The sequence below is a fragment of the Diabrotica virgifera genome, chromosome 5 (assembly GCF_917563875.1).
Source record: "Diabrotica virgifera virgifera chromosome 5, PGI_DIABVI_V3a".
In the NCBI taxonomy this organism is placed as follows: domain Eukaryota; kingdom Metazoa; phylum Arthropoda; class Insecta; order Coleoptera; family Chrysomelidae; genus Diabrotica; species Diabrotica virgifera.
Window position 1 is genome coordinate 205,106,934 of NC_065447.1, and position 27,406 is coordinate 205,134,339.

At 32.4% G+C, this 27,406-nt stretch overlaps 1 protein-coding gene across 1 annotated transcript in view; it reads right to left on the reverse strand.

Moving 5' to 3' along the window:
* The window catches only part of LOC126885269 (dynein axonemal heavy chain 5), a 356,025-nt gene that overhangs the window by 169,789 nt on the left and 158,830 nt on the right, over nucleotides 1-27,406 (reverse strand). The window contains exons 27-32 of the mRNA XM_050651757.1: nucleotides 25,793-25,971; nucleotides 21,285-21,472; nucleotides 16,857-17,051; nucleotides 6,437-6,733; nucleotides 3,764-3,882; nucleotides 2,833-2,960 (exon numbers count right to left, since the gene is read on the reverse strand). Of these exons, the coding sequence (XP_050507714.1) occupies nucleotides 2,833-2,960; nucleotides 3,764-3,882; nucleotides 6,437-6,733; nucleotides 16,857-17,051; nucleotides 21,285-21,472; nucleotides 25,793-25,971 (1,106 nt within the window). The remainder of the gene's footprint in view (nucleotides 1-2,832; nucleotides 2,961-3,763; nucleotides 3,883-6,436; nucleotides 6,734-16,856; nucleotides 17,052-21,284; nucleotides 21,473-25,792; nucleotides 25,972-27,406) is intronic.

Here is a 27,406-nt window from a genome sequence, read left to right on the forward strand (position 1 = left end):
TATTAAAAAATCAATAGGACTGAGATCTGCCATGTAGGTAACTTGCTTGAAAAGTATTTAATCACTTGCCCAACATAAATATACAAGATATAGTAAGATTCTCAATTCACTGGGTATGTTAATATCTATATTCAAAAAGTATGTATTGAACCTAGATCGTAATATTTTACATAAATTATTTGATCTGACTTAACAAGTGAACAAAATTAGAATAAGAAAAGGGTTTGCAATAGAGTGGTTTGTTAAATTTACCCAGTTCCTTTATGTATGTACATATAATATAAAAAAATAAAGAAAATAAATAAATACCTGTAAGATAATAGAATGTTTGTAGCTAGGCATTAAGTATACACATACTATACAGAGTTGGGATAAAGTATGGAACCAACCAAATATCTTTGAAACGAACACAAAAATATTTATGAAACTTTGCAAGCAAGTACAGTGTCGCAAAAGGCATTTGATGCCATATCTTTTGTTACTACTCCACTTCCGGTTTCACCGGAAATACCCTTAACTTATTTAATTTAAATGGGACACCCTGTATATTTTTGCAGATTTTAAAAGAACTTGTTATTTTTAATTCATACATACCAAGTTTGGAAGAAAAAACTGTTAAAACAAGAAGTAAATCTCTTTATAGTTAAAAGATAGGTTAATTTATTTACGTTAGACCAATGATATTAAAAATAAAAAAAATAATTTCAAATGTTGACGATGCTTCCGTTTCACCTCCTGACAACGTGCAAGCCTACAAATAAATTCGTGAGTCACTATTTGCAAGATTTCTCCACGTATTAATGGTTCACATTCATCAATTATATTCTTTGTCTCAAATCCTGCAAGCATGTTGGTCGCCTAACGTAAATACGTGATTTTAGACAACCCCAAAGAAAAAATCTGACGGGTTGAGGTCTGGAGAACGAGCAGGCCACTCTATGAATTCTCTACGTCCAATCCATCGATTTGGAAAATCCACCTCCAAAAAATGAAAATTCACCATAACCGATTTATTATTAATATTTCAATACGATATTTTTCACTTAAATGAACCATTTTTAATACAACTCATTTCTGTCAATAGTTCAGTAACGGTTTTACCTACTACACTAAATTCAAATACAGTTGAGTCCGCGAATCTTTACCCTGCGTCATCATTTAAAGCATACGAAATAAGTCGATGATAAGTCGGAAATTGAAATTTACTAAACGCAACAGCAAGTGACGGTAAGTGACTTGCTGTTGCGTTTAGTAAATTTTAATTTCCGACTTATCATCGACTTATTTCGTATGCTTTAAATGATGACGCACGGGTAAAGATTCGCGGACTCAACTGTAAGTCATGCAGTGCATGTAATCAACAATTTTAGTCTACAGTATAGATGGTACTCGTTTATTTCCTACTACGTTGTATTAATACAAAAAATTATCTACAGACACTTTTTAAGAAATTTTTTCTTCCAAATTTGGTATGCATGAATTAAAAATAACAAGTTCTTTTAAAATCTGCAAAAATATACAGGGTGTCCCATTTAAATTAAATAAGTTAAGGGTATTTCCGGTGAAACCGGAAGTCTAGTAGTAACAAAAAATATGGAATCAGATGCCTTTTGCGTCACTGTACTTGCATACAAAGTTTCAAAAATATTGTTCTTTTCGTTTCAAAGATATTTGCTTGATTCCATACTTTTCCCAACCCAGTATTTAAAAGCTAAACATTGTCACACACTATCCCCGTGTTCGACTAATAGGTTTTAACGGGTAGTGAGTAAATGTTTCTTTATTTTCCAGGATAAACATTTAAAATTAAAAAGTAGAATGTAATAATGTAAAATGTAGAATATAAAATTAAAATATATGTATTTAATTCTTGTACTATGAAATTAATAAACATTTTTATTAATATATTATTAATAAATAATAAAGTAATTCAAGAAAAATTTACATTTAAAAGAGTATTGAGGCAGAGGGATCAGTTGTCAACAATACTTTTCATGTTAAAGACAATAATGATGAAAAGCGGAATGCGAATTTGTTAGAATATGGTACTAATAGCAAAAACGGTAGAGTGATAGAAGTAGTTGGTAAATATTACAGAAAGAGGAAATGACACGATAATGAACAACATGTTAACCGTTAAAATATTAAAAAATTTTAAACTTATCCTCCTCCTCCAAGTGCCTTCTCTATTGAGGTTGGCGATCAAAATGGCAAATTTCTCTCTGTTCTGGGGTTCATACATTGTCATTCCCTGTTACGTGGGTCCAATCTCTGATGTTTCGGAGTAAAGATTTTTTCTTTCTTCATATACCCCTTTTACCTTCGATCTTACCTTCTAATATTACCTGGAGCTGCTAAAATTCCCTATGGCGCATTATGTGTTCTAGATGAGGACGTGTGTTCATTCTTTTCAATACATCTTCATTCGTAGTTCTACCGGTCCAGCTTATTCTTTACATTCCACATTTCGAATAAATTCAATTTGTTGATGTCATACTGTTTTAATGTCCAGGTCTCACAGAGCCATAATAGTAATAGAGACCACACAGGAGCTATTAAGCATTTTACGCATGTTCATGAAACCACACCTTGCTATTTTAATCAGTCTTCTAATTTCTTTTGAGTGGTCTAGTTGACTATTTAGCTCTCTGGCTAGGTATATGAAGCTTTGGGAGCTCTGAAAGGTGATACCATTTATTTGTAAGTTGGATGTAATTTGTTCATGGGGGTTTTTGTGAAATGTTCAAACTTATAAATATATTCGATATTCGATATTCGATATAAATTCGTTCGGTTTTATGAAAACAGTAGTGTTTGAATGATTCGGGTTACCTGCTTTTGATTTTAAAGTTTTTCTCCATAAAGCAGAAAATATGCCATCGGTCCAATCATTAGTTGCAACATCCAGGCGACCAAACATTTGCGACGCGGTAATAGCTTTGGGATTCATGCGCATTTCTCTGAAATATAAACAATAAATAATTGGCTGATATTTATACATAATATATTACACAAGAATTTTGTTGCTCAAGATTTTAAATCTTTCTTTATTAATTTAAGTGTTAGTATTTATTTCTATACCTATATTTATCGATGTTTCCAGTTTTTCCCTTTGATACAGTTTCTTCTTTTTTTGTATTTCTACTTTCGTAAATTCTTTACCGATTATTGACTCATATTAAGATTACTTCTTTTATTTCGAATGAATTATTTTAGACACTACTATTATATTGTATAAAGAGGTTAGTGACCCCAAAAAGCTTACGTAATGTTTTATTTTTCCTCGGCAACTCAGCTTACTTAAATTGCTTACTTACAAAATTGGCGGATGAGCTTTAAATTGTACCCCTAATTGATGGGCTAATTGGAGTACTATACTTAACTGTCCTTTTTTACATAGATAATAATTTTTAATCGCGTGAAAATTTGATGTTAAATTTAAGTCTAATAAATTTTCGTTTAGATTTAAGTTCTACCGTTATTAAGTGACCCATTTAAGCGAGCTGCTCAACAATTTGGTAATCAAAATCACAAATAACATCTTCAAGAATGTTGGTATAGTGTTTGGTACACCAAACATTATTGAAAATGTATACTGTTAATTAAGAAAGATTCTTGCACTGAAGTTAATTGTGAAGATACTTGATCGTTGATGTTGTATGTATATATCTGAAGTTTTTCTTGTATATAATTTTCATATTCTTTTGTTTAGTCAAACAATACGAATTTTGGATATATAGTAAGATATTTTAAGTGTATTTACCTGTGAAAATCGCCCATTTCTGTAAGCGATCTCATAAGAGTTTGAATGCAGGTGGTTTTTCCTGCTCCAGTAGGACCCAAAGTCATAATACCATGTCGTACTCTTTGTGTTTCATATAACTAGAAAAAAAATATTTTACCTTACTTTCTAAATCAGTTATATTAAAGTTATGGATAAAGGAAAGGCAGTGAAAAGCCGTTGACTCTTATTGTGTGTTGTCTGTGATAGGACGACATCACTTGTAAATGAGAAGTCCAGATGGAACAATAAATAATAAAGGTACCTTTAGTTGTTTGCCCAAAGGCACGTCAAGTTCGTGTTTGTAGAACTCCAAAATAGCTGCTTCAGGAGCATTATGGGATCAATAGGACACTGGCCAGGTCCGCGAGAGGTATGACTGGGTTAATTGTTAACAAGATATGAAAGAATGGTACAAACGATGTAACCCACCCAAAACAAGACTTCTTGTTGTTACTGGACCCATTTCAAGTACCCAAGGAGCGATCGATTGATAGTGTCGTTTTCCTACATGGAGTTTCGCTACTACTTCATTATGACCAGGTGCACATCTTCAAATCGGAAGTTTGGAAAATCATGATGATTTTTCGACAAGATTAGAGCGGCACATCTTTATCCTCTGTCAAACGGCTTGGTAAAAAGGCATGATCCGCATTACATCGGAACAACTACCTATCTCTGTTTGTACGTGAAAACTAGTGCTATTGTTTCTGCTAACCTACCTAAGTTCTCAACATGAAGCAACTAGTTACACTCCATTAATTCCATTGATTGGTCGAGAGATGAAATTTCCTATCAACCTCTTACATGGCAACCCACCAGACAGAGAGGCGGAACAAGAGACACTTTCCGAGTATTTCAGCGATCTAAATAATCGATTGGTTAACGTCACCGATTTCGTAAGAGCTAAAGCGATGGAAAGAATATATGGAAGAGCTTTTCGACGACGAAAGAGGAAACCTACAAGACATATCTTTCGAAAACAGAGAAACAAGTGTAGAAATTACAAAGGAAGAAATATTGTATGCATTAAAAAACACCAGTAACGGAAAAAGCCCGGGCCAGATCAACTGCCTATTGATATCCTTAAAATAATAGAAAATGAGTACATAGATTTCCTCTTAAAGCTCTTTAATGAAATTTATTAGTCGGGTGACATACCCAATGAATTGTTGACCTCAACATTTATTTGTCTCCCAAAAAGGAAAAATGCTAGAGAATGCACCGACCACCGCACCATAAGCCTGATGTCTCACACACTTAAAATGATTTTAAAGATAATTCATAAACGCATTTACCCAACACTTGATATGGATATTGAAGAAACCCAATTTGGATTCCGTAGAGGCGTAGGTACCCGTGAAGCTGTCTTTGCATTCAACGTACTAATCCATAAATGCTTGGACGTGAACCAGGATATGTATGTCTGTTTCATAGATTACAACAAGGCTTTCGATAAAGTCCGCCACAAACAGCTAATGGACGTCCTCAAATCAAAACAATTACAATACAATGAACTTAGAAATATAAGAAATCTATATCATAAACAGCAAGCACACATACACATTAACGAACACACATCAGAAGAGTTCAAAATTAAAAGAGGAGTGCGACAGGGGAGTGTATTATCACCACTACTATTCAATGCATACTCTGAAGAAATTATGAATAGAGCTCTTGAAGGAGAAACAGCAGAAATAAAGGTAAATGGAACGCTAATTAGCAACATTAGACATGCGGACGATATTATCATAATAGCAGACAACCTTAAAGACCTCCAAAAGCTAATGAACAAGATAGTTGAGTATGGAGAAGAATATGGATTCTCAATAAATATCAAGAAAACTAAATTTATGAGGATATCAAAAACCCAAAATAATGATGAAAGCCAGACAATTAAAGGTAATAATTTAGAACAAGTAGAAAACTACAACTATCTTGGCACAATAATTAATCACACAAACGATTACTCCAAAGAAATCAAAGTTCGAATAGAGAAAGCAAGAACAAACTTCAATACAATGAGAAAGGTACTTTGTGCAAGAGAACTGAAATTAGACTTGAGAGTTAGGCTGGCAAGGTGTTATATTTTCTCGACTCTGCTTTACGGGATAGAAGCATGGACACTTAACACATCAACTACTAAAAAGTTGGAAGCATTTGAACTGTGGGTGTATAGAAGAATCCTGAAGATATCATGGACCGAGCATATAATAAACAACGAAGTCATGAGGAGAGTCAACAAAAGACTGGACATATCGGAAACCATCAAGACACGAAAGCTGCAGTACCTGGCGCATGTTATGCGTAATGAGAGATACAACTTACCTCAGTTGATTATACAGGGGAAAATCCAGGGCAAGAGGAGTGTAGGAAGGAGACGAATCTCGTGGTTGCGTAACTTGAGGGAATGGTACGGATGCATATCAACCGAACTATTCAGAGCAGCAGCATCTAAGATCAGAATAGCCATGATGATTTCCAACCTCCGTCGCGAAGATGGCACGTGAAGAAGAAGATTTCGCAAGAATATCAACTCGACGTATGGCGTAAGGCTCTTCGCGGTGTAGGAGGTTTATTGGAGACCACCGCCGTAAATTAAATTTCCAATACCGTAATTTTTATAAAAACTCAACTTATACTTAAAATACTTACCTGTATGAGTTTAAGTGCCCAAGGGGGATGATTTACCAATCCGGCTTGCTCAACTTGAATGTTGATAGCTTCTTCTAATTCTGGGTAAGCAGTTTTCTCTAAAGTTTGATTGGGAAAAAGATCAGCAACCAAAGAAATAAATAGAGGTTCATCTTCGTCAATTAATTTAGAGAGATTCATATCTCTTAAAACTCTCATAACGATTGTGCTTTCAGAATCCTTATTATTGACTCGTTTCGCTGCACCAAGACTTCGTAACACTGATAAAATATTTCTTAAGCCAAAATCATAATGCACCTATAAGAAGATAAATGTATTCTGTTATTTTATTAAAAAAAACCTACCCACAGAAAACGATAAAGAAAAAAGAACACAAATAAGTGTATACTGAAGGTTTTAATATTAGTTTAAATTAATAAAAAAATTTGTGATTGCTTTTTTTTAATATTATATCGTTGATTTAAACGAAATAGAAGCAAACAAACAGGTTTTCGCGCTAAATTATCACTTAACGTTCCCGAAAACGGAGTCGCACAAGCCGAACTGAAACGACTATAAATACAAGCACAGCCAGATTGTCGATTGTCGATTGTCGATTGTCGATTGTCGATTGTCGATTGTCGATTGTCGATTGTCGATTGTCGATTGTCGATTGTCGATCTTTCGATGTATACGACACGCGGTATGAATGGTTATACGAATGGATTATTATAAGTATTTTAAAAGTTTAAAACTTCTAAAAATCTTATATTTAAAAGTATTGAAAACATTGTTTATTTTAAATCATTGTTCATTATCACCTAATATACTTATTATTATACTTATTATTATTCTGAAATAATCCACAATTTAACTTAAAAAATGATTGTATTAACGTTTCCACTTCCACTTCGGACGTTTACATATAAAAGTAGTTTTTAATAACTGTTTTCAGAAAATGTTTAAGTGTTTAAAAAATGTTGTATGTTGTGGTTGTGTTTTGGTTGAAATAGGTAGTTGAAATTGTCTATGATTATATAAGAAAAAGTTTACAGTTCTACATTCCCTCCAATTTACAAAAGTGAAGGGGAATACCCCCTTCTCGGGGGTGAAAAATGTACATTCAAAATAAGTCCGGTATTGGATAAAATGATTTATTCTAAGCAACTTTTGTTCTATAGAGTTTTTTTACTAAGTCAATAGGTAGGTACTTTTTGAGCTATTTGCGAGTGAATATGTTCATTTTTAACAAAAAAAAACATATTTTTGGACGGTGTTTCGCAAATAACTAAAAAGTAAGTATTCTATTGAAAAAAATATTCTTAGCAAAAATATAAGTAGCTTATATAAAAGTGAAAAAAATAGTGTATGTAATAAAATATATGTGGAACCTTTAATAACAAGATCAGCGAAGAACATGCAATAGAAAAGAAAGAGAAGAGAAACATTTGGATGAATGACACTATACTGCAACTTATCGAAGAAAGAAGAAAATCAAAGAACAACAAAATAATGTACAACAAGATTCAGAGACAAAAAAAAACCGAAATATGAAAGGCCAAAAAAAATGGTTAAAATCACATAATAGTGATTCTTAGAAAAAGATTTGTTAGAACAAAGACATATAATAGGTTAACATACTTAAAATGGTGAAACAAGGATTTCCACCCATTTTTTGAATAGTATATAGACTTTTTTCCTGACGTCATCCTGAACATAATGCAAAAAACTGCAAGTCTCTATGTGCTGTATTTAAAAATTTATTTATTTTGTGATTTAGAATAATAAATTGTATAAATGACACAAAGAAATAACTTCAGAATAATATATTAGGTGATAATAAACAATGATTTAAAATAAACAATGTTTTAATTACTTTTAAAACTTATAAGATTTTAAGAATTTTTAAACTTTTAAAATACTTATAATAATCCATTCGTACCATTCATACCGCGTAATACATCGAAAGATCTACAATCTGGTTGTGCTTGTAATCGGTTCAGTTCGGCTTGTGCGACTCCGTTTTCGGGAACGTTAAGTTAAATTATCCACTATCGACCACATTTTGTGCTCTAAAATTGTGATGATAACGAGGCAACGATCCTCGCTCCCTGGTATTCCTCGTACTGCTCGTACCATGTGCTGTTTGTGCTGTTTCACATTATAAGAATTTTGAACGTGCGAGGGTATTCTCGTGCGGTAGTTTTGACGCACCTATCCTTTTCACACAATAAGAATTGAGTCGCACGAAGATATTTTGCTATGTTGTTTGGTATATTATTTTTATTTACACTTTGTCGCTGAGGTAGGTACATGCTACGATGTCTGATATGTATCATTACGATGTATCATTACACATGGGTATTTTTTGTCCATACTTTTGTCCTAATATACTGTAATCCATATTTAATTCATTTGCAATTTCTATTTTGTCAGTTATTATTTCTTATGTTTTTAATTAAAAGCCTTAATTTGTTTTTATAATCGTTGTTATACTAAGTTATTTGTGGGATCTTGGATTGGCTAATCTAATTAGCTCATACAATCTATGTGTGTAATAAACTATTCTAAATTAGACCAGGGCGCATCTGTAAAAATATTAGTACATTTGGACGTTGAGAGGTGACTCAAATTTGTTTGCAGAAATAGCTTGAAAATAACTCAAATAATAATATTTTAGTTATCCTCCCTCTCAAAAAGGTCCGGAACATTGTTTAAATAATCAAAATGTCAAAAAATGAAGGAAAAATTCGATTTTTTTCTTCGGTTTTTGATTATAACTTTAAAAGTATTCATTTTCGAGGAAAGTTGTATTGACATAAAAGTTGCGTAATTAAATTTCCTACAATATAAAATTGGTTAAAAATGTAAAAAACAGTCACCCGTGTTGTAAAATAGCAATAGTTGCGAAAAAAACCATACAAAAACAAGTATTGGCATTTTACGTTTTTCAACCATTTACGCTACACTTAGGACCTTCATATTTCACCAAGAAAAACTTTATGATACAATAAAAAAATACTGTAAATTTCATTAAGATCGGTTTAACAGATTTTGCAAAATAAATTTTGAAATCCAGCTTTCGCAAAAAACATTCATTTTTTCAAAATGTTACAGCACTAAAAATAAAGCAGATAGCAAGTTGAAATTTTTTTTGCTTATAGAAGTGTACTGTACCTTTCATTTTCAATTTGCAAAATTAAAATCGATTAACTACCACGGCGTCAGGAATTTTTTTAAATAAACATTAATTATTGGTGCTGCGCGCAGGACATCGGATAGTTTGCTCTGATTGGGTATTCCAATGACCTTTGATAATGATTGATACATTTTAATTTTTATTACATTTCGATATAAATAAATAAATTTGTTTATTGCAAAATAAAAACACATACTCTATCCTTTTAAATAACACTTTTTTTAGCAAAAACTTTCTTTGTTCATATATTTTAACATAGAGAATAAAAGTTTATTATTTTTAAACATATGCAATTGTTTAAACAATATTTCACAAACAATAATAAAATAAGTTTGATTGTTGTGGACTTAAAATATTAAAATACAACAAAATATAGAGTAAGAAAATAATATATTAGATAAAGATTGGAATACATTTTGGTGGAAATCAACTTGTGTGAATCGAACACCGCTGTCCTGCGCGTAGCACCAATAATTAATGTTTATTTAAAAAAATTCCTGACGCCGTGGTAGTTATTCGATTTTAATTTTGCAAATTGTAAATGAAAGGTACAGTAACTTCTATACGTAAAAAAAATTTCAACTTGCTCTCTGCTTTATTTTCAGTCCTGTAACATTTTGAAAAAATGAATTTTTTCTGCGAAAGCTGGATTGCATAAAATATTTTGCAAAATCTATTGAACCGATCTTAATGAAATTTACAATATTGTTTTAATCTATCATAAAGTTTTTTTGGGTAAAATATGAAGGTCCTAAGTGTGGCATAAATGGTTGAAAAACGTAAAATGCGAATACTTGTTTTTGTATGGTTTTTTCGCAATTATTGCTATTTTGCAACAAGGATGACTATTTTTTAAACTTTTAATCAATTCTGTATTGTAGGAAATTTAATTACGAAACTTTTATGTTTGTACATCTTTTCTCGAAAATGAACACTTTTGAAGTTATCATCAAAAAACCAAGAAAAAAATCGAATTTTTCCTTCATTTTTTGAAATTTTGATTATTTAAACAATGTTCCGGACTTTTTTGAGAGGGAGGATAACTCAAATATTATTATTTGAGTTATTTTCAAGCAATTTCTGCAAAAAAATTTGAGTCACCTCTAAACGTTCATCTCAAAACAGATGGGCCCTCGACTAAATGGGAAATACGCCAGAATTGAACTAAAAAAATGATTTTATTAACGTTTCGACATCCAATTTGCGCGTCGAAACGTTAATAAAATTATTTTTTTTAGTTAAATTATGGCTTATTTCCCATTTAGACTAGTTTATTATAAAAATTCCACAAGGAAACAGCTTCAGAACAACATTACAATCTATGTTTTTCATGTATAGAATTTAAAAGACACTTTATTATCCATTCATTTTTAAATGCTGTTCCCCTCGTTTTAAATGTTGTTTTTAGATAAATTTCACACAAGACGTGACTGCAGCCCTACTCCAGTTTTCACCGAGTTGTTTACCCTATAAAACTAAATATAATTTCGTAGAATAAAAGGTATATTTTATATGAAGCGAAATCAAATTATAGCGTTGTGTTTACTTTATCGTCGAAGGAAAGAGAAATAAGAGGAACCGGTTTTACTTTATCGTACTACATACGCAGTATGAGTATAATAGATAAAGTTATAGGATCGTGCAAAAAATTTTTTTTCAGATTTCACTTTTTTCGACGTTTTGAGTCCCCCTGAGTCTAAAAAGCAAATAAAAAAAACATGTCGGAAGTATGTACGTATGTACGTACGTATGTACGTACGTACGTATGTACATACGTATGTCGCCACCGCCCAGCGAAAACTACTGGACCGATTTCGATGAAATTCGGTATGAGTAAGTTTAAAAGAATTTTGTCGAGAAACTAAGCTTTTGAAAAAAACCTCTTAAAGGGGGGCCGAACTAGGGGGTTATTTGGGGCCCATTTTTGCAAATTTTGACCGAAACGAATGAAATTTAACTTAAAGTTAGCTTATCGATAGGTAAATAGAAATACGGAATTTGACATTTCCAAATCCAAAATGGCGGCCAGCATGGCCGACCGCCCACCCGATACATTTCCCTACCAATCTAAAAACTTGTTTAAGATAAATTTAATTTGAAAAACATTTATATAGCCTAAAGATGGGGCTATAACAAGAATATTATCGTTTTTCAGAAAAAGTTATGGGTTGCCTATATTTAAGGGGTCAAAATTTGACATAAATTTGAACTAAATTTTCTCAAAAATGACTCCAAGGAATTTGTTTATTTTTTGATATATTTTTGATATCCTATCGGTAAATTGAATAACATTGGTCAAATTTCTTAACTCCTCATAGGAGGGGAGTTATGAATTTTTTATAAAAAAATATTGGAGTTCCCGTAACTACCTCTGTAATAGAAACTAAAATTTGAAATTTGGCAGACATATATAGTACTTTGTTATCTATTAGGACAATAAATTTTACCCACAATATGGCTTCCGTTTTAACCGGAAATGAAAAAAAATCTTAATTTTTTACATACCCTGTATATGCCCTGTATATTTTTACATATTTTGAAAGAATGTAAAATTATCTTTCCAATGACATAAAACTCGTTGCTGTAACTCAAAAACTCGAAAAGTTACAGAAAATTGAAATTTTGCTAGAATCTTGTGTGTGTCCCCTCTCACGCGATCATAGCAGAGCATTATTATAGGGCAGTCAATGAGGGTATTTGGCTCCGAATTCCATCCTACTACATCGATGTACTTGATATTTTCACAGTAAGTGGGGAATAGCTCAAGAAACAAAATCTACCCTATATACTATGGCGCTTTTATCTTGGGGCAATTCCCACCCCTTCAAGGGGGTGGAAAATTTATTGGTCAAAATAAGCATGGAAGTGGCTAGAGAACCTATTTTTAAGCAAAAACTAATCTATACTTTTTTTTGAGAACTCAATACTTTTTGAGTTATGCGTAGTTGAAAATTGGCCATTTTCATTTAAAAATGACACGTTTTCGGACGGTTTTTTGTGAATACCTTAAAAACTATGCATCAAACTAAAAACACTATATAAAATTTTTTTTTAATTACATATAAATAACAAAGAGATTCGTTCCTTCGTACATTTTCAATTTATAATACAAAAAGAGATATGGTAGGTAAAAAGAGTTTGTTTTTTGGTGCATGCTCAAAGTGCTCATGCTTTTGTAGTGTTTGAAAAGGCCTTTAAAACGAGCACCGTTAAATGTCGGTTACATTCAAACTAAGCGAGATATGGTGCAAAAAAATATATGACTAATGTACTTTAAGGAAAAATGAGAAGTACATACATTTAACCCCTCATTCACCAGAATTTAAATGCATTGTTTTTCTTTTGTAATACCTCTTAATATAGTGTTATTTCTACTTTCAAAAAGTTGGACGGGTGAAAAAAATAAGATCAAATTATAGAGCGCATTTTTAAATTTTCTTAAAATTCTTCCTTTTGCTCCATGCAATTCGAAAATAAAAATGTTCTATCCCCGAGAAGTGGTGGGAACCACCCCCATGATAAAAGCGCCATAGTATATAGTATATAGGATAGACTTTGAATTAGGAGATTGGGCTTTGGGCTACTCCTAAAATTTCATTAAAATCCATACAGTAAAATGCAAATATTGTAAACTATTAATTTCTCAGAAAAATGAACTAATTTGAAATGAAAGTACCTATGACTAATATTCTATTGATTTATGCAATAATCTATAGTGTGTCCCCGAACATTTTCTCAAATGCAGGAATTAATGATGCGTAGAACCATCAAATATTTTCAAGTATACAAGGTGTTTCTAAAATATTAAAATAACGAATAACTTTGTTATTTTTATAGAATGCCAGCATCTAGTACGGTAACGATAATAGATCGGTACGATAAAGTTCTCTGGCGGCCCTTCCGTCCAGCGTTTTTTAAATGCGAGCGTTCACCAAAATGAAGAGTAGGATACTAAGCTCTAGGCTAGGATACGATGCGATGGTCTCCGTAGTGAACGCGCCCTTAGAATTATCTTGGAACAAGCTGACGAATGACAAAAAAATATAAATAGAATATATACGTTTTTTAACTTCGAAAAGGCCTTCGATAATATAGACATAGAGCAAATGTGAAAGATTTTGGAATTAAGTATATGGACTACCGATGAAATACATCAACGTGATCAGAATATTTTAAAAGTGATACAAAGTCAAACTAGAACATGAGGTAAAATTGGTAGAAGATTTAGCTATACAAAGCGGAGTTAAACAAGGATGCGTATTATCCCATATACTATTACTAACCATTAAAGATTGAATCATGGATAACGCAAAGTAAGCGGTAAATTACAGGTATTCAGTGGAACTTGCACAACCAGTTGGAGGAATTGGAGTTCGCAAAACGATATTTTTCTTCAAGAAGAAAATCGACAAGTTTGTTCAATACTCGAGTGTAATTGGCCTAAAGGGAAATACGGAAATAACCAAATTCTTAAAAAACAACAGCCAAGAAACTAAAATTAAAACAAATGGAAGACAAATAAAGGAAGTTTATAACTTGTCCATGTCTATACCATGTCTGGGATACTGGGATCAATCATTAAAAAATGCGGTAGTAGATCGGATGTTGGAAAAAACAACAGTAAAAACACAATGTGCATATAATTCTTTAAAAAAACCTAGAACACACGCGATATATTTTTATCAGTATTAGCCGAATAGTCCTGTCGCCAGGGGGGGTACAACGGCCTCGTTAATTCAGATGGACTTACTCAAGTTTTTTTTATGTATTTTGACCCGTAGAACACGAATTTTTTGGGTAACAGTTGATCCGAATGTCGATAAGATTGTTATAGACCAAGAACTTGAGGAATCAAATAACAGCGATTTTTGGCAAAACAAAACAATATTTTGTATTTTTTGGGCCATTTTAAGTAAAAAATATTTCTACAAGTTTTTTCGTAGGATGCACAGTTTTCGAGATAAACGCGGTTGAACTTTAAAAAAATCTAAAAATTGCAATTTTTGAACCCGAATAACTTTTGATTAAAAAATAAAATAGCAAGTCTGCTTACCGCATTTGAAAGTTTAAGTCAAATTATATCGGTTTTGATTATTTGCATTGGTAAAAATTTATTTTTTTATTGTTTAACAAAGCTATAAACACGTAGGGTTTCCCGTGCTTTTACATGCGTTTTAACGCATGTAACGTAGAAATAGTCTTGATTGCACTAGTACCTATTCTACCTACTCGTTCGATTTTAAATGAGAAATCATAGAAACATCACTCACGCACTAGTTGTTTGTAGCTTTGTTTAACAATAACACAATAAATTTTTAGCAATGCAAATAATCAAAACCGACATAATTTGACTTGAACTTTCAAAGGCGCTAAGCAGAATTGCTATTTTATTTTTTAATCAAAAGTTATTCGGGTTTAAAAATTGCAGTTTTTCGATTTTTTCAAAGTTCAACCGCGTTTATCTCGAAAACTGTGCATCCTACTAAAAAACTTGTAGAAATATTTTTTGCTTAAAATGACCCAAAAATACAAAATATTGTTTTGTTTTGCCAAAAATCGCTGTTATTTGATTCCTCAAGTTCTTGGTCTATAACAATCTTATCGACATCCGGATCAACTGTTACCCAAAAAATTCGTGTTCTACGGGTCAAAATACATAAAAAAAACTTGGGTAAGTCCATCTGAATTAACGAGGCCGTTGTACCCCCCCTGGCGACAGGACTAGAAATCAAAATATTTAATAGCTGAAATAACCACCAAAACATTACAAGCCTTTATAAATAAATCGTTGAGAAAAATCCTAACAATATACTGTCTTGATAAAAAAAAATAACAGGGGACAGTCTCAGCCCAGTTTTGTTTATATTAATAATGGATAGCGTAATGAAGAGCGCTAAAAGAAGGTCAAGACAATTACAGTCAACAATAAGATACAGAAAATGAGTACCAGTGAGAATGGAGGGATTACTATATGCAGATGACCTAGTAATAATAGCAGTCAATAAAGAGAAAATGCAAAAATTAATCGATATCTGGGTGGAAGAAATAGAAAATTTGAAAATGGAGATAAATGTAAAGAAAACGAAGACCATGATAGTAGCCCAAAAGAAAAGGGAAGAAATAAACCAAACGATATTTAGGCGCAAAAACGAAATAATAGAAACAGTCTCGACGTTTGAATAACTGGGAGTAATAATATCAGAGGATGGAAAGCTAGATCAAGAAATCTCATAAAGGGCGAAAAAAGCAAATAAGTTCTACTTACTATACACTAGATAAAACAATATTTGGAAAGGAAGAAATACATGAAGAAATAAAACTGAAGGTATACAATGCAATATCTGTACCAACTTTAATATATGCAAGTGAGACATGGGTAAACAATGCAAAAATAGTCATTACCATAAACGCAGCGGAGATGAAGCAGCTGAGAAAAATAGCAGGAAAAACGAAATTGGACAGAATAAGAAATGAAGATATTAGACAAAGACTGAAACAGGAATCGATAATAACCAAGATCCAAAAAAGAAAATTAAAATGGTATGGACACATTAACAGAATGGACCAAGGAAGACTATCAAAGCAAGTGATGGAATCAAAAAGATATGCTAAAAGAAGGACAGAGAGGCCAAGGAAGAGATGGATCGATCAGATTATAGAAATTGGACAGGAAAAAGGAAAAACACATCAACAAATGAAAGAGTTAACAAAGGACCGCAAGAAATGGAAGATATGGATAGAGGACGAATAAATCCTCTGACGCCCCTGAGGGGCATAAGGAGTTTCGAGAAAGAAGAAGAAGAAGAGAAAATAACAGTCACAATTAAAAGAAGGAAATGGAGAAGGATTAAACATACACTAAGGATATACCAAAATAATAGAACCAGATAGAAAAGACGAAGGGGAAGAACGGATATTAGCTGGAGAAGAAATGTAAGAAGAGATCATGAAAGGAATGGGAAAAACGTGTGGAGGAAATTTCAAAAGAATAAAACAGAAGAGAATGCGCTGCCATCAGCCATCTTTCACGTAAGGAGGGAAAGCAATATAGAGAGAGAGAGATAGAGAGAGAGACAGAGAGAGATAGAGAGAATATTTAATTTTAGTTACAGCTGAGAATCATAGATTCACAATAATGAAATATAAATGATATTAGCATTAACTTGTCTTCAAAAAGCAAGTCTTATTTTTTGTAATATAGTAATACATTTTAGTAATATTTTTTGTAATAGATTTTCTCACCTGTTTTGTTAATTGTTCTTCACACAATTTGTACAATGTATAAAACTTTCGTGCTAAAGTTATATTTTCCAAAAAGCCACAACTTGCCAACTTAACTCTGATGATAATTTGCCGATCAGGTACCATCATTGCGACGGTTCTGAACTGAATTTTTAGGTTTTCTGGCAATTCTTTTCGACCAGCATATCCAGGATTCTACAAAACGAGGATTAGTATAATTCTTTAAACTATACAGTTTGTCAATTTGAAAAGATATTACCCTCAATAATTTGGTCCCTATAGGCAAAAACACGTCAAAATTTGTGAAGGAGACATTTATTTTGTAGACCTTATTTACCTCATTTTAAAGGTCGTTCAACTACTTGTTCAAAAATACCACATACATTATACATATTTCTTTTCAGTACTTTTGGAAAAATCTTGAAGAAATATATTGTATGTGGTATTTTTGAAAAGGCAGTTAGTCCAAGTAATGAAGCTTAAAATAGGACAAAACCTCGCAATTTTTACAGAATAGATCGATTTGCTTGAAAAGAGAATAAGTAGTGGATAGTCCAAGTATCAAAATCTATATGATGCCGAAAGACGCTTTTACCATGGGGGTGGTTGAAAATTTTTTATTATATTTTGACCACGAAAGTTGGTAAAAACATTCATTCTAAGCAAAAAACGTTCTATATAATTTTTGATAAAATTAATAGTTTTCGATTTATTCGCTATCGAAAGTGTTAGTTTTATATCAAAAAAATCAATGTTTTTAATAAGTTTTCTGCTAATAACTCCAAAAGTTTTCGTTTTATCAAAACAACTTTACTTAACAAAAATGTACCTTTCGAAAAAATAAACAAAACTGATTTTTTAAATTTTCTTTAGGACCAATAGTAATCGAGCTATACTTATTATATGTTAGCTCTTCTTCGTCAAATGCTAAATATTGTAGTTTCAAAGTCAAAAGACAGGAAAATATGAATTTTTCGAGGATAACTTATTCAACGAGTTTAACCCTTTAACGGGCAGAACTATTGTTTTTGTAAAACTATACTTTTGAATAGTAAAAGTAGTTCATTATGCATCATTAGTAAGGCAAAAAATAATTCAAAATTTTTTTTCTGTGCCAGAAGGGCTGGAAAGGGTGGTATATACAGCTACCAGTGTGCATTTTGACAAACAACTAATACTTTGGGGGCAATGGTATATATAGCGACCGGTAAAAATATTTACAATTTTTTTTAATACTTTATTTTGAAAATATAAAAAACTAAATACAGGAATATTTTAAATTTATTATTTAAGAACTTTCTATCTACTATGGCAGGGTGCAAAGCAGTCTTTGCATCGTTAAAAACTTGAGAAATAAAATTGCTACCCGTTTGTTTCTTTTTAGATGAAGCACAAAGGGCACAGCGCCTATAATTTCCTTTGGTGGGTAAGTGTGAACCAGCATTCAAAGTTGAGTTTGATAGAGGTCCAGACTTTTTTGTGAAAGTAAAAGTGCTAATCAAATTATCAGCTAGTTCAATGTAATGCTAGGAACTGTAATGCAGTCATAGGCTTAGCACTTCAGTTTTTTTTTCAGAGTCTCCTTATATAAAATATAGCTGTTTACTATTGCTGCGTCTAAAAGGTAGTAAAATATTTTTACCCACCAACGTCTTGATTTGCATGCTCTATTTTCGGTTTTGTTTTTTCTCAAAACCTGAGTTTTTTGTTCAAAATTATGTAGATTGCTGACACTACTAACACATTTTACACCTCAATCTTTCCACTTTTAAACAGATATTTCCCCAGAACTAACCGAATCTGACTGATTTTGGGAAAGCTCTTTATCAACACTTAATATTTGTTTTGGAAAATATTTTCTTGTTTGCCTTACAGTGCCACAAGCAAAAGATTTCTTTTCCAGTAGTTTCTGCATCAGTGGTATTGAATTCTTCTGGGTAGAGTAGAGGTTCGATTCTTTGTCGATTGGCTTCTCGAATTAATGTCAACATTGACGATTGAACACTCAGTAAAATCAAATGATTCGAAAAGAAGATTTAGGTCGTTTTTCTTGGACCACACAAAAGATTGATTTGAAGGAAAAGGAGCTTGTTCCGCATTCTCATCTTTATCAGCAGGAGTTATAGGGAGTTTGTTGCTTGAGGTAATGTTAACAGTTGTTCATCCTCGTCGTCTTTATCAGAAAAAATGTTTTTAGGAAATAACCTAGCGAACTTGTTATCTTTGAAACCAAATCCGTCATCTGGATCAAAGTTAGGATCTTGATCCGAGTCACCAAAATCTTCGTTTCCGCTAGAATTATTTTTGTCTTTCTTGTAAGAGTACATTGGCGCACCCTTTTCAAGAGCTGTATTGTAGTACTGGAATATGTCGGCTGGCTGTCGATACTGGTAGTCGTGGATTGTGACGGAGTTCTGGAAATTGAGCTTGTTTCAGGGAAATTTTCATCGCCATCCTCATCGCCATCAAATTCGGAAAGACAATATTCTTCATCATTTGGATGGTCTACTATATACTGGAGTTCAGCTTCTGTAAGCGGTCTATTTCTAGACATCTAAAAAAACATAGGAATAATGTACTGGAAAAATCTAACCAAACCTAAATAATGTATTAGTAAAAATGGAATGACAAATAGGCCTAATAAATAATTTAAAAGTTTTATAGAACCTTGTCTAGCAAATAAATACTAAACTTTGCTTTAATGTATCCGTAAAAAATTTAGTATTGTGCGTAAACTATGATATCGAGATTTTGTTGGTTTAGTATGTGAAAAAATAACCTCTCATTTGGTACATTCCTCAAAATGATTACCAATATTTTCCTATCATTATGTATGTCAAACAACAAGATTTTTAAAGAAATTTGTTGCCACAATATTGTTTAATAACTGGCATAAGTATCAAAACTAATAAATAAAAATTGTTTGTACACCGAGATAAATAAAAAAATGAATCTTGGGGTTAGAATTCTCATAAAACATATTTATTCTTGCAATAACTATTCCAGTGCTTTTGAAGAAATATCTGCTAGTTAAAAATAATAAAAAAAAGTACACTTGACCCTTACCTTCATATTTTGTCCAAGTAGTTTATTCCAAATGACACATGTGCAAAAAACAAAAATAAAATTGGACGATTTTTTACATAGACTGTTGCAGAAAGACGCGCTGGTATCTTATCATTCCAGTTTTGTGAAAAGTACGTCGTTACCACGCCGCATACAGGTTTTCAGTATTCACACCAACCAGCAAGCATTCAGTGTATCGACTATCGACTGTGCCTATAAGGATTGTTCTCACCGCAACTTTGATGACAAAATAAGCCGTAATAGCTTATGGTACATATAGCTACCAAAGAGCGTTAAAGGGTTAAACTAATTTAAAATATTTAAAAATATCTATCTTCAGAAATAGAAAAAATTCTCTAGCTCAAAAATTAAGTGACTTATAATGAAAAGAATGCCAGTCTCTATTTTTTTCAGCGAAAAAGTGATCGGAAGCAACCGCCCTAATCACCAACCTAATTAAAATTAGTCATTGACCTTATTTAGTCTTCTTTATTTATGAATTAATAATAGGTTCTAGAAGTTTGACCCGCCTAGAATGCTTGGTTTTTAAAAAAATGGAGTTAAAAGCGAATAACGAATTTTTGTAGTTTAGAAAAAAATTACTTGTTCATCAGAATAGAAAGATTAGCATCAGATATACGAAAAAATGAGGATTTTTAAAAGATTTAATAATAATATGCTTATAGTTCTTGTAAAAACCTACAAAATTCTTTTTACCAAACTTTCTAAGATAAAAATGAAAAAAGTTACGGTTAAAAAATCAATATATTAAAAAAAAAGGAGAAATCCAATTTGGAAGCTTTAGTCATTGGTCTTATTTATTCTTCTTTATTTATGTATTATTAATAAATTTTAGAAGTTTGAGTGGCTTAAAATGATTCTTCCCGCGAGATGCGGTGGCAACCACCCCCATGGTAAAAGCGCCTTTCAGCATCATATAGATTTTGATCCTTGGACTATCCACTACTTATTCTCAAATTTTCAAGCAATTCGATTTATTCTGTAAAAATTTTGAGGTGTAAATCTTCGGTTCCTGGACTAAGTTCACCGACTTTTAAAATGAGGTATCACTCAATACCCCTGTCTATTAAAGATTTTGGGGGTTGTGTCCGCCCCCGCTAGAGAGCTGATGTAATTTAGTTAAAAACTGGTCTACAAAATGTTCTTCTCGCAAATAAATTTGACTAGTTTTTGCATATTTTTTGATTTTCTATAGGGGGAACCAAATTATAGAGTGTGGAACCTTTTTCTATAGGGAGAACCTTTTCAAATTGACACTCTAAAATTAAACAGTTGACAACAATCCTATGAACAACTTATTAAGTTTTTATGTTAAGATATAATATTCATCATAATGGTTACCATTGTTATAAAGATTCCAAACTCTGGACACATTTCTACGATATCACCATCCGTAAACTGGAAAGATTTCCTTTTCTCTCTTTTACTTGCCAATACCACCGCTACCTGTTGAGCAGCTACTGATAATACCGGTAATTCAATTCTGTTGAACTCATCAAAACAACCCCATGATCCAGATTGAGCTAAACCTACAATATAGGTACATTTGTGTAAGTTGTAGTAAGTAATATTAACTTAAAAATAAAAATGTATACCATTTTTATTCAGTTGCAATGCGAAGGCAAAACAATCTTATTTTTCACTTAGAATACGGAGCGTAATTTACCTACCTTTTAATATTAACTTATACATATTTTATACAGTAGGAAAAATGAAAGAATACCCATGAACGAACATATAAAACACGCTGTATTTTCCTGTCACCGTGTCATACAAAAAATTGGCCAGCGCAAGTAGGGATGGGAAAAACCTGCCGGTTTAAACCTAAAACCGGATTTTTTACTTCGCAATAACCGGTTTTACCGATTGTTTTTTTGTCCCGGTTATAACCGGTTTTTCTTATTAAAGTAAAAACCGGTTATTAGGTTTTTACGGTGATTAGGATTAGGTTAGGTATTATTTTGGATAATTCAAATTTTATTTTATTTTATAAAATACAGAAGCAAACTGTAAGTGCAATCTCACATCAGCCAGAAACAATTATTAAGTTTTATTATAATATTTCCTTGAAAAGGTATTTGTAATCATAATATTTACATAAGAAGTGATCTGGTTGAATTAGACGCAAACATCTTCTATTTTTCACATTTAACTCTTGACATTGAAAGTGGGTAAATGACTTTTTCTGATTACCAAAAATAATGCTCTGACTATGAATATCGAATTACTGCTTACGAATACGAATCTCCAAGAATTTCGCTACGTTTTCAAAACGATACACTCATACAGGAAGTATTAAATGAGTTAAAATGTACCTATTCTACAAATATACAAACGTGTTTTTCGATAGTATGTACTAATTTTGATCATATTGATATCGAGTCGAATGGAGTATCGCAAACTAAAGTGTATTGTAAATGTAACTTTGTAACCTATTGGATTAAAAAATTAAATTAAATTAAAAAAAAACGAAATTAAAATAAAAATAAAAATAAATAAAAAATTAAAATAAAAATTATATTAAAAAAAAAACGAAAACCAGTTTTTTCAAAAACCGGTTTTTTTGGCCGGTTATATCCGCTAGGTTAAACCGTAAGCAAAAAAACCGGTATAACCGAAAACCGGTGTTTTGTCAAAAACCGCCATCCCTAAGCGCAAGTACATGTAATAATTATTATTACATGTACTTGCGCTGGCCAATATTTTGTGTGACACCGTGACAGGAAAATACAGCGTGTTTTATATGTTCGTTCATGGGTATTCTTTCATTTTTCCGACTGTATGTGACTTATAAGTGGTTGGTCCGATAAGTACTTAGCCTATCCGCTTGAGAGCGCCACTATCGCAAAATAAATCTAATGTTGTATAATATATTCTTGTTGACGGCTTAAGTCAAAATCTCAGCGGAATCAGACTAGTAGTTTTGTTTTCACAGCGTGAGGAAGTGAGCGTGTTTAAGGATTTTAGAAAAATAAAAAGAGCAATATCGGTCGGTGATTTGAATCTTGATTTTGAAAGGGAAATCCCACAGCGACATTAAAGAGCGCTTGTATGCCGTGTACGGTGACTCTTCTCCTTCGATGGCGAACGTCAAAAATTGGTTTGAGTTGTAACAATGCAGCACGTCAATTTTTGATGTCATGGTCAGGTGCCCCGAAAACGGCTACCACGGAGAATAACGTGAAAAAAATCCACGTATTGGCAAACCACCGACTGAAGATGCGCGAGATAGCTGAGACAGTAGGCATTTCAAAAGATCACGTGGGTAATATTCTGCGTGAAATTTTGGGCCTGAAAAAGCTGTCGACGTTATGGGTGTCACATTTTCTCACTCAGGACAACAAGCGCAACCATTAGACCACTTCAGAGCAGTGTTTGAGACTGTTCAAGCGTAATGCGAAGGAGTTTCTATATTATTTCATAACTGTTGATGAAACATAGATGCACTGTTACACACCAGAGACGAAGGAAAGCGAAACAGTTGACGTTATCCCGCGAACATCTTCCTTAGAAGGCGAACACTGTCCTATCAGCCGTAAAGGTGATGGCCACCGTTTTCTGGGATTCAACACCGTGTGATTTATATCAATTTTCTGGAAAAGGACAAAACGATCACAGGGCTTTACTATGCCGAATTATTGGGCCGATTCGACGCTGAATTGCAGAAAACAGCCCAAATTGACGAAGAAAAAATGCTCTTTTCCCATAACAACGCACAGGGTCACACCTCCGCAGTCGGCATGAACTACGAGCTGCTGTCCCATCTACCGTATTATCCAAATTTGGCACTTAGCCCAATAAATGACCGTTTTGGAGTATAATTTTCAGGGGCAACTCCGAATTGCATGAAAATTTGGATTTAGGTTTTACTTACCCTCCACTTCAAAGTTGAATTTGTGCCGTTGGTTGCTTTTACTTGGGGGTTGACAGTCACCCCTTCTCGGGGATGAAAAACGCGTGTTTAAAATAAGCCCGGAAATGGATAAATTGACAGATTATAAGCAACTTTCATTCTATAAAGTTTTTTACGCAAGTCAATACTTTTCGAGTTTTTCGCGATTGAAAATGTTGATTTTTCGACAAAAAACTACGTTTTCAGACCGTTTTTCGCAAATAACTCACAAAGTAAATATTTTATCGAAAAAAATATTCTCAGTAAAAGTGTAGCTTATAAAAAAATAAAAAATTGGCGTACCAGTAAAATCTATAAATTGAGTAAAAGCAAAGTTGTAGCTCATGAAAAATACGTTCTAATTCGTCTAATTCCAAATCAAATAATTCAACGCGAAATCACCGAAAAATTAAGAAATTTTCGGGAAATTATTAACATTTTTAAAGTATCTAAAAAAAGCTTTATATTTGTTTTTTACAAAAGTTTATAGCAGCAAAAATAAACGAGTTACACTGAAAAAAAGTTTACCCCTTTTTTTGGTAAAAAAGATCGTGAAGACGTCCCTCTATTTAGCACCCTAAATAAAATTAATCGTTACCGCTTTACCATTTATTTTAATTGTATGTGTATTGTTTATATAATCTGTAAGTTTGATTGGTTCAAAGTGCTTATTTTTGAAAAAATTTGGTTTTATATTAAAAAAAAAATTCTAGAAATTTTTGAAAAATTTCCTTTTTGCAAAATAACTTAAAAAGTACTGGTGATAAGAAAAATCTTAAACAGTAAAAAATGTAGTTTTTGCTATTATAAATATGCTAGTTTCATTTTGTTTCTCCGTAAGATAAAAAATTGGTTAAGATATGGCTGTTCAAAATTTGCATACACTCGTGATTAGTGACCCGTTCAAGTTTTTCAACTATAACCCTTTCCAAAATAAGCACTTTAAACCGGTGAGACAGAGAGATCATATGAAAAATAGATAAGTAAATTGTTTGTAAAGGGGTAGCAATTAATTTTATTTGGGGAGATAAACACGGGGAGATTTTCATGATTTTTTTATCAAAAAAAGAGGGCCAACTTTATTTTGAACGTAACTCGCTGATTTTTAATACTGGAGACTTTTATAAACAATTAAAATAAAGCTTTTTATAAACACTTTAAAAAAGTTTGAATGGGTTTTTCCCGAAAAGTGCTTAATTTTTCGGTGATTTCACCTTGAAATATTCGATTTGGAATTAGACGAATAAGAACGTATTTTTCATGAGCTACAACTTTGTTTTTACTCGATTGATAGACTCTACTGATACACCATTTTTTTTGTTTTTTTTATAAGCTACACTTTTCCTAAGAATATGTTTTTCGATAAAATTTTTACTTTTTGAGTTTTTTGCGAAAAACAGTCTGAAAACGCAGTTTTTTGTCGAAAAATAAACATTTTCAAAAGCAAATAACTCGAAAAGTATTGACTTACATAAAAAACTCTATGGAACAAAAGTTGCTTAAAATCAGTCAATTTATCCATTTCCGGTCTTATTTTGAACGTATGTTTTTTCACCCCCCAGAAAGGGTGACTGTCACCCCCCAAGTAAAAGCAACCAACGGCACAGTTTCAACTTTGAAGTGGAGGGTAAGTAGAACCTAAATCCAAATTTTCATGTAATTCGGAGTTGCCCCTGAACCCGTTCATTTACTGGGCTAACTGTGTGACTTCTTTTTTTTCCAAACTTGAAAAAGTCACTCGATGTATCGCTGCGTCAAGTTTGTCAAGCAAAAAATATTTGTTTTTCTGTTTAGGCTCCTAGGAGAAAGTATTTTTCGGACCTCCCTGCCCTAGTACATATTTGTATTTTCCCCCGAAAAGTTTATCTTTTCAAACATACGTGTATTTCACTCCACATGCACAATATATTAAATTTAATGATATTTATTTTAAAGAAGATATAGCAATATAACATACCCTTGTATATTCGTCCAAGTCCACGGTAATCCATTTGATCGGAACAATTGAAGACAACAACATATTTAGCAAGAGTTTTGCCCATGTCTTTTACAGTCTCAGTTTTCCCAGTACCAGCTGGTCCACATGGTGCTCCGCCCATACTCATAGCTAAGGCTTGTGCAAGGGTAATGTAACATCTAAAATAATAAATAACGGGTAGTATTCGTAAACAGTAGTAAAGAATTTTTTTTAATATAAAAAACAATACAAAAATTTTGGCATAATCGATCTACTAGTTTTCGCAACATCATTTTGCAATCGAAGGACCCCGCAGAAACCTTATGGGAAAAATGGCTCTCTGTCAAATACTCTGAAACTTTGGGTTCTGGTAGTCCTTGATGTGTAGAACAAGAGACTCCATGGGCGCGTAGCTCCAAAAAATCATGGTTTTAAGATACAAGCCTCTGAGGTTATAGGTACAGTGAGGACGTTTGAGTTGGAATAAATTCATTTTCTCGAGAATGGGTGACTCTGGAGATAAATTACAAATCAAGTCGATTTTTATTTTTAAACTAGCTGACCCGGCGAACTTCGTACCGCCTTAGAAATAAATCAATAATGTTTGAAAGTTCAAAAAATAAAATTTAACAGAAAGTCAAAAAAATCTTAAAAAATATTACGTATTACCCAATATAAAAGTATCAATTTAATTCATTCTTAAAAGCGATATTTTTTGCCGTGCGTAAATATAAAACGATGGCGGTTTTTCACCGCACGATTAATTTTTCTTGCCCGAAACATGGACACTCAAAGTTTATTCCGCAAACTCCCAAAAAACTTTTAAAAACGTCACTACTACGCTCGATAAATACATAAACAAATGTATTGCTGTTTACTGAGTAAGAAGTGACACCGGTAGACGCCTGGCGGAGAATACTGGTCTAGTCTTATTTATTATTATTCCAGATTTAGCCATACGGCTCACACTCCCTCTAAGGAGAAAATTGACTCATCCCAGATACCTACCGTATCAAAAGGATTGAGCTCTAATGGACTTTTCCGTGTTATCGAGCCCTAGGTGACTTGGAATAGAGAATTGTATAACCTTTCAAATGAGCTATCACAAACCGCTATTCTTATTTAAAAAAATAATCGATTGCTTCATCACGCCCAGATGGATGACGTCATTAGTATGATATATATGCCAAAAAATTATAATTTAAAAATAAAAATAGACCTGATTTGATCAACGTCCTCACTGTACCTATAACTTCAGAGCTTTAAGCTTCAAGCTATCAAGGACTACCATAACCCAAAGTTTCAGAGCATTTGACAGAGAGAAATTTCCCATAAGGCTTCTGCAGGGTCCTATAAAAGAAATATTAATTTTCAAAATTATGTAGAGCCAACAAAAAAATTTAAATACTTGAACATTTTTTACACGTAAAAGCATATTCAAGCACTTAAATGAAATTTAATCAATATATCTCTACTCAAATACTTCATTGCATCATTGATTAATATCATCAACATAACCATTGCCATTGCAAAGATCTGATTCAGATAATTTAAATCTATAAAGGTATGTCTTGACAGTGGCATGATTAAAGAAACATCTCCAAACATGGAATA